Source organism: Pseudonaja textilis, chromosome 2 (genome assembly GCF_049901715.1).
Source record: "Pseudonaja textilis isolate UNSWEBS1 chromosome 2, rPseTex1.2, whole genome shotgun sequence".
Lineage (NCBI taxonomy): Eukaryota > Metazoa > Chordata > Lepidosauria > Squamata > Elapidae > Pseudonaja > Pseudonaja textilis.
Window position 1 is genome coordinate 130,211,978 of NC_141991.1, and position 18,618 is coordinate 130,230,595.

Here is an 18,618-nt window from a genome sequence, read left to right on the forward strand (position 1 = left end):
AAACTTGTAGTTCTGTTTCCAACTTAGATCCAAATTTTGACAGATGACTCTTTTGGGGGGTTGCCCAGACCATCTGTGTATTATCCGACATGTACGCCTGCCTTATACTATGTCTGATGCAAATCAGCAGTTTCCAAAGAGATTGTTGTAAGATGCTTTTGGACCATGCATGAATGTAGTAGCATTTTGTACACCTATGGCACAATGTCTATGGAGATTCTGTCATCCAGGTCATAGTGCTTTTAAAAGAGGCAACTGTACTTTGTTTGTTTTTCCTTGAAGATGTTTCGCTTCTGTGAATAAACTTCTTGGATGGGAAGCAAAACGTCTTCAAAGAAAAACACAAAACTTCTAGTTGCCTTTTGAAAAAGCACCTATGGGACATATATGGCACAAACAATGACATTGGGCCTCCAGTGCAAGTATAATGCAATCCTAAAATATGGTCTCCTGAACAGCAGATAAGATTTGAATATGTACTGTACATTGTGCCAGTAACTTGTGCCATTTTGTAAATGTGTTGGTTTATTGATTTTGTTGAAACAATACCCCCCTCTCCAATAATGACAGGAGTCATCTGAAGTATCAAACAAAGAATGAGACAGACACTGTGGCAGGTCATAAGTAAAAACCCTGTTAATATAGAAGACTGAGGTGTTCTTATTCTGTGCCATAGAAGAATGCGCAGAAGGATGCTTTTACATGGAAAAGGTTCTGCAAGATTCAAGTCACATGTATACAGGAGGACAAAGCACTATGAGGACTAGGGACAATTGTCAAAATATTCCAACAGTGAACACTAAAGCATTACAATTAGTTATAGACTGTAATTAAGAGCTTAATTAAGGAAAAGAACATGGGAGGCAGCTGGGACAAGATGAAGAAGTTCCAGGGTACATCAAAGTTTCTGGTTTGGTTGAAAGTATACTGGGCTTTGGTGGGTGAAATCTAATTTGTGTTGGTTTCTTGAAGTCTTGCAGACTTTTTGCTTGTCCTCACTCTTGCATGAAACCTGTACAAGAAGAGATTAAGTAAAAACAAAGCTGAGCGCAATATACAGTGCAGTTGTCTGTTAAAAAGACGCCACAAAAGATTAGATAGATAGGGATTCAAACAGATGCAAAGGTTCTTTTGGCATAATAAACCAAACCAAAAGGAACAAGGTTGCATTCGCATATAAAGTTAACACAGGTTGTTAAAAAAAAAAAATCAGTGCAAGACCCATTTTGTGCATCAAACAGTTTTGAGGTAGCCTGTGCCCAAACTGAAACATGCATGTTACAGTTGTGTCGATTGGGAAAGGGGGAGGACTTTGTCTGAACAAAAATGTTTTGGAATCGGGAATAGTGAAAATGCCCAGAACATCAATGGTTGAGGGAAGGATGGGAAGATGGGAAGCAGAGCAGGGGTGGGTTTCTACCGGTTCTGTCCACCTCTGTAGAACCGGTAGCTCTGAAGAGCAGCAGACATAGAACTGGTTCTATGTCTGCTGATGTTGTTGCCTACCTGCCCACCCAGGCTCTTACCTGACCTTTATTTCCTGATTTTTTCAACTTCAGCTCTCGAACGAAGCACAGCTGCAGTTAAAAAAGCAGGAAAAAAGGGCTTTTTGAAAGGCTGCTTCTATGCACGCGGTATGCTGATGACAATTTACAGGCGCGCCCAAGCAGCGTGCAGGGAAGCACATCGTAAATCACCGAACCTCGTAAATCATCGAACCGGTAGTTAACCCTGTCGGATCCTACCCCGAAGCAGAGAGCAGACTGGTGGCATATAGTGCCCTGGGGCACAACAACAGTGATGATAGTGGAGGAGAGGGAGTGCATTGGAAAGAAGGGATGGCAGGAATCCTGAGGCAAAGTGCTGCCCAGAAAACTGCTGAGGGGAAAGAGGGGGATGTGCATCACATTGGCCAAACACTCACCTGTCCAGAATTTATTTTGTCCCATATCCAGAACTAAGTTCTACTTAAGATCTACTTTAGAACTATCTACATTCAGTTCTACCATACAGTGTCTGCTCTGAAACAGTTCCTCAGAACTCAGCTAACACAATGTTCTAGGTTGTTTAAAATGATATTTTGTTGAACTAAGGCGTAAGAAAACCTGCTTGGTTTATTTATGACTGGAGAGTCATAGGCATTTTTAGGATGAGGAGTACACCTGTTGTTAGAGAAGCATGCTAAGGCCCAAAGCAAAAATTGGATGTGTCATGAGGAAAACTATATTTATTGTCATTTTATTTAATTGATCAATGCTTATTAATGATGGGAATAATTATTTCAATGAAAATTTAATAACTCTTCAATACTGCAGTTTGGTAACAGCTGTAAAATAATCTTGGAGAGCTGCCTGCCTGGGCTCAAATTGTGCTGCTGTGCATCAAGCTGTATTGGAGGAAGCAACACAATGCAGTAAAACTTAAAAAATAATAAAATACACAGTGGCATAGTGTAATGTGCATACAGACTGAACACAGCTACATGAAATTACAAGAAATTTGATAAATACATCAAGCAAAGCACTATCTGGAATGATTGGCTTTGAAAGTTGTTTAAAAATAAAACCTCATTTGACTTAAACAATACTTGAAAATAGGAAAATTCTGTTCATTTATGGATTTGACTTTATAGATGCCAGCCTAAAACATGTATAGAGACCATTACTGGAAAGCAAGCAAGTGTGGTCATTTTGAATCATCTATGGATTCCAAAATCATTTGATTTGTCCTTTTTCTTAAAAATGTATCACAAGTAATTTAATCTGATGGATTTGAAGGAAAACACTGCCCCCCAATTCTGTGTAATGTTAACTTAAAATCAGCACAGCTGAACTTATTATAAGATGAATTCATGATCATTGACGGGCTGCTGCTAAATTTCCAATGATATATTGTATTGGGGACTCTGACAAAGCAGATCAGATGTCTACTTACAGTTCTAATGAGACATATCTAAGCAACTATCTAAGAAACATCAGTAGGAGTTACGACCAACCATTTTCATCAGATCTAATATTTAACATCTCAGAGTTGAAACAATTGGCAATTGGCAAGACTGTTTTTAGTTACATACATAAGGATCACTAATAGTGATGATCAACTAATGTTTTAATAGTAGGCTAGAAACTGGTTTCCCAAAAGGCAAAAAAAAACCCCACCCTTTTACTTCGGTGTGTATTAAATGCAGCTTTCAGAACATGATATGCAGTACTTTTCAGCAGGGAAGGAAATAGAAGAATCTATGGGAAGAAAGAGATGGAACTGATAGAGAAGCAGCCTATACTTAATTTTATTTATTGGTTTTAAAACATTTATATAGCAGCCCATCTTATAGCAAACTCTGGGCAACTTTCGATCAAAAATTATACAGAATGTATGTTACTCAAGTTGTCTTCCCCTGTGCTGAGGTGTTTGTTTGCCTCTGTTCCCTATTGTTACCCTTTTAAAAAATTAAGTGGGTTTTATAAAGACTTTATAAGTCTCTAATGCTTTCTCATCGACCCCGAGAAGCTTACCCCTGGAACCAGGGGAGGGATCCAACCGGTGTAACTACCAGTTGGGTGATTTATGGTTTGCGTGAGCTATCGGTTCAACAGAGCCAGACAGAACCGGTAGAATCCCATCCCTGCGGAACTCATTGCTCAAGGAAGTATAAAGAACATTGGGTACAGTACTCATTTCTGGATATAATCCCATGTTTCTTCCAAAAGTAAAGGTAACTTTGACTGAAGAACATGCATACAAATTTCACCAAAAACACATCCTGTAAATGCTGAGTAGTTAAGCCAACCCTATTTGGGTGGCAAAAAATGATAATCTCTAGAATAGCAACAAAGATGTAAACTGCTTGAATGCAGTGCCATTTTATGGTCAATCGGTATTGGAATGGATACATCAGAATTAGACTTTTAATTTGACTCTAGGCTGAAACCATTAAAAGTATTTTACATTTTACAAATACTTTTATCGATAAATTTGCTTGTTTCAGCTCTAGAGAATTCATAGCGCCTCGACTTTGCTCACTGGCAGGTTACTTACTGCATCTGCTGTGCTCATCTAACCTACCCTAAAAAAATGAAGGAAGATTACTATTATCAGTCACACACTGTTCTTATCTGCTTCAATCATACACACACACACACACACACGCATATGTATGTATATGTATATGGACATGGACATGTATATATGTATGTATGAAATTGTATGAATGCTTGTGTGTGCTTTCATCATATGTAAAATTGGTTGCATATTTAAAATCTTACAAATGGTTAAAAAAAAAATCTACATAAGAGAAAACTGTGGAAGAATTTCTCTTTTCACCCCATTTAAAAGTTTTGAGTTTTGACCCCTCTTTCCTTACCTCATTCTTCATTCGGCAAGTACTTTACGTCACTCAAACCAGTGAATGTTTCCTTACTGAGTTCAATGGAATTATCTAGAATTAAAGTATAAGGAAAGTTGGTTTCCAACCAAAGCATTTAGCTCCCATCAGTTTGATGGAAACCCTATTCCAAGGGTGTCAAACTCAAGGCCCTTAGATCTGGCCCGCGGGGCTGCCCTAGAAAGAGTGAAGGATTGGCCCGCGGTACCTCTGACAGCAAAAACGGAGCTCGGGAGCCCATTTTTCACTGACAGAACGCTTGGGCCACCACAGGTACCCCCAACACGAGTAATGTCGAGCTGGCCACGCCCACCCTGGCCATGCCCATCCCACCCTCCCGAGGTTAAACACAACCTTGATGCAGCCCTCAATGAAATTGAGTTTGACATCCCTGCCCTATTCGGTTCGGTTCGGTTTTTCCTATGACTGATAGAGGATACAAGCAGAGAGTTCACTATCTGATTGCGTAATTGTGCGTAATTTTGATAATAGGGAGAGGTAATGTTAAAACAAGAAGGAAAATTCAAAACTGAAGGAGCCAGAAGTAAAATACAGAATTAGGTTTGCCCTTTTCTAATGTCCAAAAATTGTCATGAAAAAAGGGGAAATTGGAAGAGGCTTTTCTTCTTATAATGCATTTTATACATAAAATGTGATCGAGAAAAGATGTAGGAAAATCAAATTTCCATCACAGTAATCTTGTGGTGATCAGCAGAGATAGCCATTCCTAATCAAGAGGACACAAAAATGATAAAAAATATGCATCATGATATAACAATACAGGCTTCATCTTTTTAATGTTTCTATTGCATGTCACACACAAGTACATAAGGGGCAGAATTTGAATCACAGTATTGCTATGCACTTTTCATTATTTTTGTCTCTTTTCCCTGCAGATATTTTTGGTTGTTATAAGTTGCACTTAGATGATTTGGGGCAGATAAAAGTTTTAATATGACATGCCAGAGCCGTGATGGCGAACCTATGGCATGTGTGCCACAGGTGGCATGCGGAGCCATTTGTGCGGCCACGCGAGCCCCAGGCAAGCTTACCTCACTGCACATGTGTGCACCTCCTATCTGATTTTTGGGCCTTTTTCAGCCTCCCAGAGGCTGAAGGAAACCGCTGCAGCCTTTGCAGGGCGAAAAATAGGCCTGTTTCATCACTTCCTATATTTCCGGAAATACCGTAAGTGATGTAACAGGCCCATTTTTTGGCCTGCAAAGGCGGCAGAGGCTTCTCTCAAGCCTCTGGGAGGCTGAAAAAGGCCTCAAAGGGGCCGAAAATCAGCTGGGAGGCACAGTGCAGGTAAGGGGGCGGGGGGGAGGCGGACTCATATGCACATGTGCAGGGGCACACAATTTTTGGCACAGGAGCCCGAAAAGGTTAGCCATCACTGTGCTAGAGGGACCACATATGCATCTGGGACAAAGACTGCCTTCCCCACTTCCTGGAAGTATGTAAATAGGGTACTGTATATTTTCTTATGCCTCTTTTGAATTATATGGCTCAGCAGTATTTTAGTTCATTATTTAAATAACCATCATAGGTACATGGATTTTCTTCTAATATCCTAAATTTAATTTGGAATATGAGACAGGCTTTGAAACTAGATTAGACCCAAAGCCTATATGATCCAGTTTCCTGTCCATAAATGAGGACCACAGTCTCTCCTCTGCTTATCAATAAACCACCTCCACAACTAGAGGAAGGACACAGCTCAGAGGAGGAAGTAGAAAGTATGCTGGGATTACTTGTGCCTCACTTTTCACTTTTTCACTTTGGATATTCATATGTCCTATCACACTTGGCCAATAAAGAATTATATTCTATTCTATTCTACTCACAAAGGACCCTTAAGGAAACGCATGCACCCTCAGTTCACACCTACCTGGCTCTATGGTCCTTTTGCCCATCAGTCCAACAAAGAAATCATGCATGTCTCCTAAGGAAGTATTAAGTTTATTAGACAAAACATTTTCAACCAACTGGGGAAAAAGCAACAGTTTTGAGTTAATGTAGCACTTGTAAATCATCTGGTATGCTTATTTACTGCATTCTGAATTTCAGAGATAATTCTGAATATGGCACAATGGTAATAAATGCATGTTTGTATATAACAGTCCACTTCTGCCTATATTAAATGTGTTCTGGAAGTGGCTGTTGATTAACAAATCAGAATATTTACTTCATTGCAAAATACTGGAGCTGAATATAAGTGTTGCTCAGAGACACCATCTGAATCATTTTTGGCTCATGGCTTGTCACTATCCTATCTTAGCTTCTTCGGTAATTCAATCAATAATGTTATGTCCCCGGGACTGACACAAGTTCCCCATCAGGTCCGTTCCTTCCGCGGGGGCGTCAGCAGCCCCCATTGGCTGGCTCCCTTCGACAGCCGGTTATAAAAGCCGGCTGCGAGGTCGAGCCAGCTGCTGTTCGCTGGTAGGTCTGCCTGGTTAGAAGCAGGCGTGACAGCTCCCTTTATTCCCCTGAATAAAGTGTGTTATTGGAATGCTCTGGTGTGGCCTCCCCTTCTTTCCGATCTATAACATTGGCGACGAGGATGGGATCTGGCCAACCAGCAGCAATAGCAAAGAGCTGAAATCACACACCAAACGCTGAACCGTAGCCGCGCCGTGAGAGCTCGGTCAGTTGTGGATTGCAGAAGTGAAAGCGGAGCGTGTACCCGCTCCGTGTAAAAAAAAAAGAAAGCTACGTGAAGAGCAGGGCGCTGAGAGCCTCAGCCGCCGACACTGAGCGCAGAATTCAACTGCTATGTTCGAATTCTGCTGTTAGCAAGCTTGGCGCTGTACTCGCAGCCGCCAGAACGCATTGGGCACGCGATTTGAATAGCTGTCAGCACGACGCTACAGCTATAGCCGCCTACGCCTTTGGGAAGGCGCGAAATTCAAACGGAAGTCAGTTACGGGCTACAGCCATAGCCGACAGAGTCACATAGAGCGTGAAACACAGAGAGAACCTCTAAGAGCTGAAACACTAAGCTGGGGCAGATCTGCAAGCTACTGCTGCCACGCTTATCAGGGCCATTGTATTCCCAGTGAGATTGGCCAGTCTACCAACAGACTGAAAGCCACACTTATCAGGGCCATTGTATTCCCAGTGAGATTGGTCAGTCTACCAACAGACTGAAAACCCAATATGAATTCAAATCCGGCGTTCCCGCCATTTAAGCCAGATGAAGACAAGTGGGACTCTTACAGAAACCGCTTCAATCACTACATTGATGCCATTGGTCTGGCCGATGCTACAGAGAACAGGAAGAAATCGTACTTCCTGAGTTACTGCGGGGCCGCAGTGTTCGATACCGCCACAGCGCTATTTGCACCCAGGGAGTTAAAGAGCGTCCCCTGGCCCGAGCTGTTAGAGACACTCTCTAACCACTATTCCCCAAAACCATCGCAGATCGCGAGACGTTTTGCCTTTCGCATGAGGAAGCAAGCAGATGGGGAATCTATCAATCAGTATTTGGCCGCCCTGAGAACCACAGCTCTCCACTGCGAATTTAAAAATTACCTAGACGACATGCTCCTTGACCAACTCGTCTGTGGAGTCAAAGACTTAAGATTGCAGAGGCGTTTGCTGGCTAGAAAAGACCTCAACCTCACTCAAGCGATCGAGGAAGCCTTGGCAGCAGAGCTAGCGACCCAATCAGCCGCCGAAATACAAGGGAGCGCAGCCAAATCCAGTCCAGTCACCATCCACTCAGAGGAGGTGGTGAGTGAAGAAGACCCCGTCGAGCACCTAGAAGTTCATCGACTCAAGCCATCCAAGCAGCCACAGGTAGGAACTAGGCCTGGGAACAGCAACACGTCCAAACACATCCTGTTGTGCCTCGCCTGCGGGGGTTCCCATGCCAGAACGACTTGCAGGTTCAGGAACGTCACCTGCAACAATTGCGGCAAGAAAGGCCACATCGCCAGGGCCTGCCAGGCAACACACGTGGCTCCACAAAAGGCAGCATCCTTTTACTCCCCTCCGGGGCCACCCAGGCAAGTAGAAAATTGTTACACGTGCTACCAAGCTAACCACACTTTTCTGACACCTAATAAAATCACGCTTTCTATCCATTTAGAAGGTAAACCCTGTCTTATGGAAGTCGATACCGGGTCAGCACTCTCGATCATCTCATGGAGCATGCTCAAGAAACTACGACCCAACCTGTCCAGAAACCAGCTCCAGAAGAGTCGTCTCACCTTGAGGGACTACCAGGGGAAGAACATCCCAGTACTCGGAACAGGCAAGTTCCTTGTTAAATTCAAATCCTTTAAAGGCCATCTGCCTTTAGTGGTGGTAGATGGTACCCTCCCTAGCCTTTTGGGGTTGGATTGGTTCCCCTATCTCGGCCTTAGCTTAACGGGAGTTCATGCTGTCTCACCTTCCGATATCGACTCGCTATTTTCAGACTATGCTGATGTGTTCAGCGATGAATTGGGTTGTTATAAGGGTACGCCCATCTCCTTTTCAGTGGACCCCCAAGCAGTTCCCGTCCGTTTAAAGCCACGCAGAGTATCATTTGCTCTGTGCTCTAAACTGGACACGGAACTGGACAAATTGCTCAAACAAGGGGTGATCGAGCCCATGGATTTTGCTAAGTGGGAGACCCCAATTGTCACACCCCTAAAAAAAGATGGCAGTATAAGAATGTGTTCTGACTACAAGACCACAATTAACCGCTATCTGCAGACTAGCGCGTACCCAGTTCCGGTGATCCAACACTTACTACACACATTTGAACCAGGAACCATATTCGCCAAATTGGATATGTCACAGGCTTATCAACAGTTTCCTGTAGACAACCAAACGGCCGAATTGCAAACAATTGTCACCCACAGAGGGGCATTCCGATGCAAACGTCTCCAATTTGGCGTTAGCGTCGCCCCAGGTATATTTCAGTCATTAATGGAACGGATACTGCAAGGCCTCCCTGGCGTGGTTCCGTATTTTGATGATATTTTGGTATCAGCCAGGGACAGACCCCAGCTTCTCCTCAGAGTCAGAGCGGTATTGGATAGGTTCAGGCAGCATGGCCTCAAACTAAAAAGGGAGAAGTGTGCCATCGCCACTAAGCAGGTTGACTTTCTTGGGTATAAAATAGACGCCTCAGGCATCCACCCGGTGGAATCCAAAGTCAAAGCCATTCACGAGGCACCCACTCCTTCTTCCAAGTCAGAGTTACAGGCTTTCCTGGGGTTGCTAAACTTCTATGCATCGTTCCTACCCCACAAAGCGTCAGTAGCAGAACCGCTGCATAGACTTCTAGACAAAAACACTCCATGGTATTGGGGACCCAAAGAGGATTACGCTTTTAAGGCAGTTAAGTCGCTGCTCACCTCGGACGCTGTCCTAATACAGTTTGACCAACACCTTCCTCTAGTCTTAGCAGCAGACGCCTCACCTTTCGGGATCGGGGCTGTCTTGAGTCACAGACTGCCCAACGGCTCTGAAGCCCCAATCGCCTTCTTTTCGAGAACCTTTTCAGCAACTGAACGTAACTACAGCCAAATTGACAAAGAGGCCCTAGCCGCCATAGCTGCGGTCAAAAAATTCCATGAATTTCTTTTTGGTCACAATTTCGAACTTGTCACAGACCACAAACCACTATTGGGGCTTCTCTCAGGTGAAAAGCAGACACCGCAAGTCTTGTCACCTAGGATGACTAGGTGGACCTTATTCCTGGCGGCTTACTCGTACAAACTAGTTCACCGTCCAGGAAAACACCTTAGCCACGCCGACGCCCTCAGCCGCTGCCCGTTGCCAGCACCCGTGGAGGACCCGGCCCCGGTACATGCCATTTTCGATGCCAGTGAGTTCAACCTTCCAGTCACTGCCGGCGACATCGCCCTCCACTCCAAAAAAGACAAACTTATCGCCCAGGTTCTGGACTGGGTACGGAGGGGGTGGCCGGGCAGCGATCTCTCAACTGAATTCTCACCGTTTAAAACCCGCCAGCAAGAGCTTTCCAGTTTGCAGGGCTGCCTGTTATGGGGGACCAGAGTTGTCATTCCAGAACCACTGCGCACACCCGTCCTGAAGGCGCTGCACGAGGGACATCCCGGCATCGTCCGGATGAAAGCGTTGGCTCGGAGTTACGTCTGGTGGCCGGGCATGGATGACGAAATAGCAAAATGGGTAAGCTCCTGCCGTCCCTGTCAGGAATCCAGGCCAGCACTGCCAATCACCACCCCAACCAAATGGGAAAGTGCCAACGCACCGTGGTCACGTTTGCACATTGACTTGGCCGGGCCATTCCACGGCAAGACTTTCCTGGTGGTCGTTGATTCATTCTCAAAATGGATCGATGTGGCCCTCCTACTCGCGACCACCACCCGAGCAATTGCCCAGGCTCTGACCTGCCTATTTGTTACACACGGTCTGCCTGACACCATAGTCTCAGACAATGGGCCCCAATTTACGTCCACAGAATTCAGTCGGTATGTCACCAACCTGGGCATCCGACATATCCTGACGGCGGAGAGAGCCGTTAGGACAGCAAAAGAGGCGTTGGCAAGATTCACTCAAGACGACTGGCACTCCAGACTCTCTCGTTTTCTTTTGAGCCAACACTCAACCCCATGCACTGTCACAAATAAGTCTCCAGCCGAGCTACTGATGGGCAGACGTTTGAGGACGGTGTTAGATAGACTGCACCCCCACTATTGCCCTGACACACCAATTGGTTCTAACAGTAGGGTCAGGAGTTTTGTATTACAGGACCGAGTGTTTGCCCGGAACTACGCGGGCGATCCGTTGTGGGTACCCGGAAGGATCGTGGCCATCACCAGTCCGAGATCATACCGCATCCAGCTGGAGGACGGGCGCGTCTGGCGGAGACATCTGGACCAGATAAGAAGTCGCCAGAGCGAATTTGCCAACTCTGGCCCAGGGACTCCAGGGACACTCCAGTCGCTGCTCCTGAATCCGAGTTGGGACCACCAGAGTGACCAGCCTCCGCCGGCCGAACCGAGGGAACGGACGGTAGACCGGGACCGTCCACCAGAGTCGCCAGCCTTACCGTCCAATGACACTACCAGGTTACGTGACGATGACAGTTCAACAATCCAACCTGAAGACTGTGGTCATTCCCAGACTCCAGACCGAGTTCCGGATCGACCCTGTGCTCCCGCAAGCCCCGTTCCTGACTCACCGAACTCTGTGCCACTTTGTGTCTCACCAGAATTGCGCCGGTCAGGGCGCTCGCACAGGCCACCCGTTTACTTAAAAGACTATTCGTGTTCGTATCTGGGGGGAAGGGGTGTTATGTCCCCGGGACTGACACAAGTTCCCCATCAGGTCCGTTCCTTCCGCGGGGGCGTCAGCAGCCCCCATTGGCTGGCTCCCTTCGACAGCCGGTTATAAAAGCCGGCTGCGAGGTCGAGCCAGCTGCTGTTCGCTGGTAGGTCTGCCTGGTTAGAAGCAGGCGCGACAGCCCCCTTTATTCCCCTGAATAAAGTGTGTTATTGGAATGCTCTGGTGTGGCCTCCCCTTCTTTCCGATCTATAACAAATAAAATAACTGGAACTGAATGCAGATGGTTTCAATCATTTAATAAACAAGAATTGTTTTATGTTGGGGGTGATTAATTTTGTATTTAATACTGTAAACTTACACATGTTAAGAGGCAAATAAGCTGAATGGAACTCAATGTAACAACAATAGAACAATCCTTTGCCCTGGTTGGTACATTCTGATGTCAAAGCCCCGTGACTTATCCAGGTGCTATACTGGCTACAGCTAATCTCAGTCATGTTTCTTTATCTCCTTTCATGAACATCTTTGCATTTTACATATTAGAGGTGCAGGTGAGGAGACAATGGATCCAAAGGTAGATTCGTAATTCCTCAATTTGAAAGTTACTATTAGTCCCATAACCCACACATTTCTCAGAAAAAGTCAGTTCAAATATTAATTTTTATGTCCCAAAAGTGCTTTTTTCAAGAGGCAACTTCTCATCCAAGAAGCTTCAACCCACTATCCAGTCAGAACTGAGGAAGCTTCTTGGATGAGAAGCGAAAATGTCTTCAAAGAAAAATCAGAAAGTCTGGCAGCCTCCTGAAAAATACCACCTTTGGGACAACCATGATCTGGATGACTGAGAATCTCCATAGATATTAAATTTTTATGCTATTTTGGGCGGAAACTTTTTTCCAAACCTTTTTTCATCATTTTCATGGTAAAATTCAGATCTGTGTACACTTAGTAGATATTATTATATGTAATTATTTTTGTTAAGATATGCATTTTTGTATGTATATATTAAATTCTGACATACACATACAAAAACATCTGGCAAAAATGGATTTTGTTGTGCAGACTAGTCTCTTTTGTATACTGGAAAATCTGAAGTGTATTTAATGATCTAAAAATCCCACTGAACTGAAGATTTACTTTGCAGTCTTAATGTTTTCTTTTTTTCAATACTATATCTTATTCTCTACATTATCCTCCATTGGACCTGGCTAAGAGTTAGAAAGTATTCTTGCATCTGTCTTTCTAAGACTTGAAGTCTTCACTCAAACTGTATTGTGGTTGGAAATCCTAAATTCAGTGAACAACAACGGTAAATACTAAACGTAAAAGGGAAACAGGTAAAACAGAAAATCCCTAAACTCAGAGCTGGCTGGAGGCAGCACAAAGCTGGTTTGTTTTGAAAGAGGAGGAGTGCGTTTAAAATAGTGCCAAACTTATTTTCTCTTCAATTCAAATGGTACCTTCTCCTTACCACACGGCTGAAGTTATCCTTCCATCTTATCCTTCTTTCCAGTATTGGACCTTCACTACTAAAGTTTATTCAGTCAGAAACAATAATAGAGAAAGCAGTGCTTATTGCAGAGATCAGTTGATCAACTTACGTTTCTGGGAAGAAGCAAGGGTCTGGGGATCTGGAAAAAGAAACAAAGCCAAAGGCTAAAATGCACCACAACCATATGCATTTGCAGATCCCATTTTAATGTAAAATGGAACATAGATATGCACTGAAAGTTATCATGAAAATATATCACTATGTTCATGTTTTCTGTTTCAAAAAAAAAACATGCCTCCTCCAATCATCAAAATCTAATATGGATTTTTTAATAATTCGATTTATAATTTAATAATTTGTAATTATTACAAACTTATTGCGCATACAACCATATAAAGATACAGTCATTTTTACTTTTCTCACCTCAAAGAAAATTCATACCATACCTGTTCATTCATACCTGTTTCTATTATGACTTGTTGAACACCTAGTTGTATGTTTTTGGGTTTCATTGAAAATTTCTCCCTCATGTAATCTGAGGGTATGAAGGGAATACTCATATTCCATTCAACAACATACTCAGGCTATCTTATTGCTGAATATTACATGCTATTTATAAGGCTGACTTAATCTTAAAACATAGATGAAAACCTTTCAACTTATCAAATGTTCTTGAATTGTTTTGGGGCTGTTTTCTTAGTGATTACTTACTGATTTCTTCTTTGCCTGACAGCCTGAGCAGTGCCTCATAGGATATCCCTTGGCCACCATACAATCGTCGGAGCAAGGATAGTGGCAGCTTATAGAGTTCTGGGTTCTTCTGTTGAAATGGAAAAACAACATGACATCAATAATCAATGTTGATACAGCAATACATAAGCTAATATTTCCCCTGTCCTCAACATTCAATTTCCATCTTGACCCTATCTCTTATGCAGGCACATCCCTTTTCAATATGTAAGTATTTTCAAAGAATAATTCCTCATAATCTGTAAAACACAAGTAGCAAAATAATAGTTGAAAATGCCTACTACAACCTCTCAGCTCCTCTAGATTAATTATTTGAAGCTCAATCCAATGAAGGGCAAAACCAACAAATTTTAAATGCTATCTTGCTTCATTTGTTCAGTAAAATAAGTATATAGTAAACTTCTTTAATCCAATATGTAGTTGCTAAACAAACAACCCCATCCTCATTCCAGGCAATTATCAGATTCTTGTCTTCAAATTGTCAAGTTCAAATTGCTGGTTGTCAACATCGAAGCCCTACGTGGCTTAGGTCCAGGTTATTTGAAAGACTATCTTTTCCCAGTCACATCTACCCAACTCACCAGAGGTTGGGTTGGCAAGAAAGTCTCCTCTCCTGAGGAGGACAAAAAAGAATGGCCTTCTCCATGGTGGCTCTCTGTCTGAGAAGCATCATCCCCACAGAGATAAATTCTTTCATAAGGTCCTAAAGGATCTGGTTTTGCCAACAGGCCTGAGGACTGCGGAGTGGGATGGAGCCCATCAAATGACTCATTTGATTGTTGGGGGAAGGGGTATTTACTGAGAATGAGTTTAGCGGCCCTATACATTTCCTTAAATAAATATGCTTCTCCCCAGCGTATCCCCCATACTTTTCCAGCATTCAAATTTTCTGCATACACTATTTCTTATCCCTTAAGGAAAGATATAAAATGATACCATCACATCTCCCATAAAGATTTATTGATTTGATCTTGAGCTTCTACCTCATTCCCTATGTTCTGTCACGTCTTACAGTATATACCTTGTACAAGCTTTGATTGAGCCTCAAAATACTATCCACTATGGATTTTGGATACTAGATGAGAAATGGTATTTTGTTTGCACAGTTCAAGTCCCCAAGGAAATATGGTCTTCCCTACACTTGAACTTCCTCAGACTTCATCACCACCAACCAACAAAAAGTTGGGGATGTAGGATATTTAGTACAACACTCTTAGAAGGCATCCATTTTGGAGAAAGTCTTGGATTAGAAGATGACAATTCTGTTTCCTCAAAAGAGCCAGAATCCCCATAGCGATAAATCACTGCCATTGTCATTTTAAAGACCTTACTGTTATCTCACATCCTAGAGAGCCATCTGTTGAACTATGGGGAAAATGTTTCAGAATGAGAAGTAGCAAGAAAAGCTATGAGATTTGTCAACAGGTAAAATGAGTCAAGTAACTAACCTTGATGGGGATATGCAGGAGCCACTACCTTGACAAAAAGTGTTGAAGCATTTTTTTCCCCAAGTCTAGGACAAAGAGTTAACATTTAGAAGGAGTTCAGGCAGAAGCCTCTCTAATCCACTGAACAATAAGGAGGAGAAGGTACAGCACTATCAGGCCTGTAATATTCTGTTATTATAGCCAATTTCAGTAAAAGTAGTTTTAGCCTTCCCGTGGAGATGATTTTCCGTTCCGGCCTAGTCTCCTTAGTAGGGTTGACAGCGGGTGCTACAAAAATCAAATTCCACACAAGTACAATGAACTGAAGATCTAACCACTCAGGATAAACCATAACAATTTCCTTGTCCCAGGACAAAGACAATCTGCTAGACATTTCCAGAGGACTTCACTTACTTCTTGTAACTTATTGTCCACCCACAGCTCTGAAAGTTTTTCTCTATCCCACTTCCAGATGCTCTGTGAGGTAAGGGACAATATGTTGACATAAATGGGGGTGGAGGGGGGTTTAACCTGAAATGTTCCTTGTGGGGAACTGTGGGTCCTGATGATTTTGTCAGTCTCAGTACAACCAGCACAACTTCTCCTACCCTTTAGAGGAAGACCAAAACCCAGGCTTCCACAGCCATTTTTAAAATTTCTAAGTGGATTGATCACCAATCAATTAGTCAACATAGAGAATGCAAAACTCTGCAATTGACCAACTTATCCCTGGCTTAATAGGAATTGTATCAAAGGATTTCTCTTTTATTTCTGGCAGAAAACTCCCTTTCCAATGGCCACAGCTGTCATAGGTTTTGGCTCCTCACTTGTTCTCCTCACCTAATATTCCCAATTCCCCAATACACCAATTCCCAGAGCTAAACCCCCTTCTCACATTCCGGACCTCAAAATCTTCATGTGATTATTAAGATTCTTCATCTGTCTTTGACTGTCCCTTTATGAGAAGTAGCTATTAATATACCGACAATGCTAGCTAAACAAGTAACGCTTCCAAACCCTAATGAAATCTCTCCCTTCCAATGCCAATTCCATTCTAATTCCAGGTAAGAGCAGATTTTTTTTACTTAAAAAGCTGCCAATTACCTCTCCTTATACAATATGTTAATCAGCCTAGAAGAAGAAAAGAGAGAGAAAGCTACTTTAATTTGGGGGTGGCTGCTGCAGTTAAGTAAAGCAATTTGAGGGAGGGGACAGAGCAAAGTGTGTCCAAATTTCAAGAACAAATTTCCAAAAATATGGAATTGCTTTGTTAAGAGTGGTAAAGCTATGGTAATTTGAGTCCTATTTTGGACTGCACAGAAGTAACAAGAAGATATTATGATGGCTGAGGACAGAATTGGATTTCTCAAAGCTTTTTATCCTCAACGGATCTAATTCAGGAGGGATTTGACAAAAGGAGCTACTTAAAGACTTCTTGCAGGCCTTGCCCCCCAGAAGCAATTTACACTGCATAAAGCCCCCCTTTTTTTAACAGAAATGGGAGGAAGGGGGAAATTGTACCTCATCCTCTATTGAACTTTCTCTTTTTATACCTATGAATGAATGTTTCTTTTGTATCAGATTAAATTCTGGCCCACTTACAAGATGACAGTCTCTTCTGTGGATTTGGAACACAGAAAGATGATGTGAGTTTTAACTTATTCTGTCCGGAAGTACTGAATTCAATATAAATGCATGGCAGGACTTAAATGTGATCTGTGAATGTTGTAGAATGTAGTATAGGTAATCCTTGACTTGTAACAATCTATTTAGTGACCTTTTGAAGTTACAATGGCCCTGAAAAAGATGACTTACAACCATTTTTTGCACTTACAACCGTTGCAGCATCCCCATGGTCATGTGATCAAAATTTGGATGCTTGGCAACTGTCATGTATTTATGATGGTTGGTATGTTCTGCGATCACATCATCCCCTTTTGCGACCTTCTTTTTTTTTTTTTTTTTGTAAATTTTATTTGAGTTTTCACAAAAAGAAAAGAAACACAATTAAAACATCTTTTTTGAAAGCAGCATAATCCCGGGTACATTTCTTCGTGCAGACACAATTTCAGGTTCATGCTCATTTTTATATTCTATTCCATATCTTATTACAATTTTACATTTTCTACATAGCTTCTCCCCTCTTTTAATTTCCTCAATTTTATTGTATTTATTTCATCTCAATTCAAATCATTATATTTATATTTTTTGTCTGTCCTGTTTCAATTGTCTATTATCTTTTCTCATTAAACAAAATTTCTCCTGTAGTTACTGATTGGAGTATGACGCCTTTATATCTTTCCCCTAAAGTTATAACACTCAATATAATACATAGCTTGCATTCAGATTCTGTTTGGTACATTCTTAAACTACACACTGTATTCTTAAAGAAAAAAAAAGAAAAATTTATAAATGTATATAGTTAAAACAACATTCTATTCCAATTCAATTCTATCATTAATATTAATATTCATTAAAGTCTTAAGATTTTTCACGTTACTTTTCAATTAAATATCATACTTCTATGGGAACAATTATAAACTTTCCATAATCAATTCCCCCCCTCTTCACTTATATTTTATAAAACATTGACTAATTAAAGTGTTCCCATTCCTTCCTAATTCAATTTTCTCATTTATTTTATTTCATTTACTTTATTCACAAACATTTCAATAAATTACACTAACCATTTTATCCCTCATTCTAATCATATGTTGTTTCCAATTTTCTAAAGTTATTTCTATTTCAAACATAACAACACAATCTCATGTACTTTTACAGAATCCCCCTTTCAGTTAAATTTTTACCCATTGTCTCTAAATAGTTCCTGTTTCTTTATATCTTGCTCCAGACCTTTGTAACTTCTTTTCCTTTCCTTCTTCCCTCTCTTCTTCTCCCTCCCCTTTTTACCCCTTTGTCTCTCTACCTCGACTTCCCTTTTCTGTATTCCCCTTTTCTGTTGCTTTCCAGTATTATCCTTATTTTTCGAATTATTTTTCTTTTCTTTGGTTGTTTTTTTTAAGTCTTAAATTCTCCATCCTCTTTCCCCCCTTTCCTTTTTCTTCCGCACATAGGGTTACTTGTTCATTAAAGATGGCTTCTTCTTTGTATCAGTCTTCTTGTTTTGCAGTCTTTTCTTGTTGTTTCTCATAGTTCCAAATCTCCATTTCTAAGAATTGAAAAACGAAGCCAAAAGAATCCTTCCCTTCTTGTGCATCTTCTTTGTACTTTTTAGGTTCCATTTTCAATTCATCCAAAAGTAATGCCATTGTAGAAATTTTTAAACAACCACC

At 41.9% G+C, this 18,618-nt stretch overlaps 1 protein-coding gene across 5 annotated transcripts in view; it reads right to left on the minus strand.

Moving 5' to 3' along the window:
• Positions 1-613: 613 nt before the first annotated feature.
• Positions 614-18,618, minus strand: part of TAC3 (tachykinin precursor 3) — a 66,663-nt gene continuing 48,658 nt past the window's right edge. For all 5 annotated transcript variants that reach the window (XM_087925273.1, XM_087925271.1, XM_087925272.1 and 2 more), the window contains 5 exons: positions 13,860-13,968; positions 13,258-13,287; positions 6,276-6,329; positions 4,364-4,438; positions 614-1,012 (listed from right to left, as the gene is read on the minus strand). In XM_087925273.1, coding sequence (XP_087781399.1) covers positions 4,365-4,438; positions 6,276-6,329; positions 13,258-13,287; positions 13,860-13,968 — 267 coding nt within the window. In that variant the 3' untranslated portion in view covers positions 614-1,012; position 4,364. The remainder of the gene's footprint in view (positions 1,013-4,363; positions 4,439-6,275; positions 6,330-13,257; positions 13,288-13,859; positions 13,969-18,618) is intronic.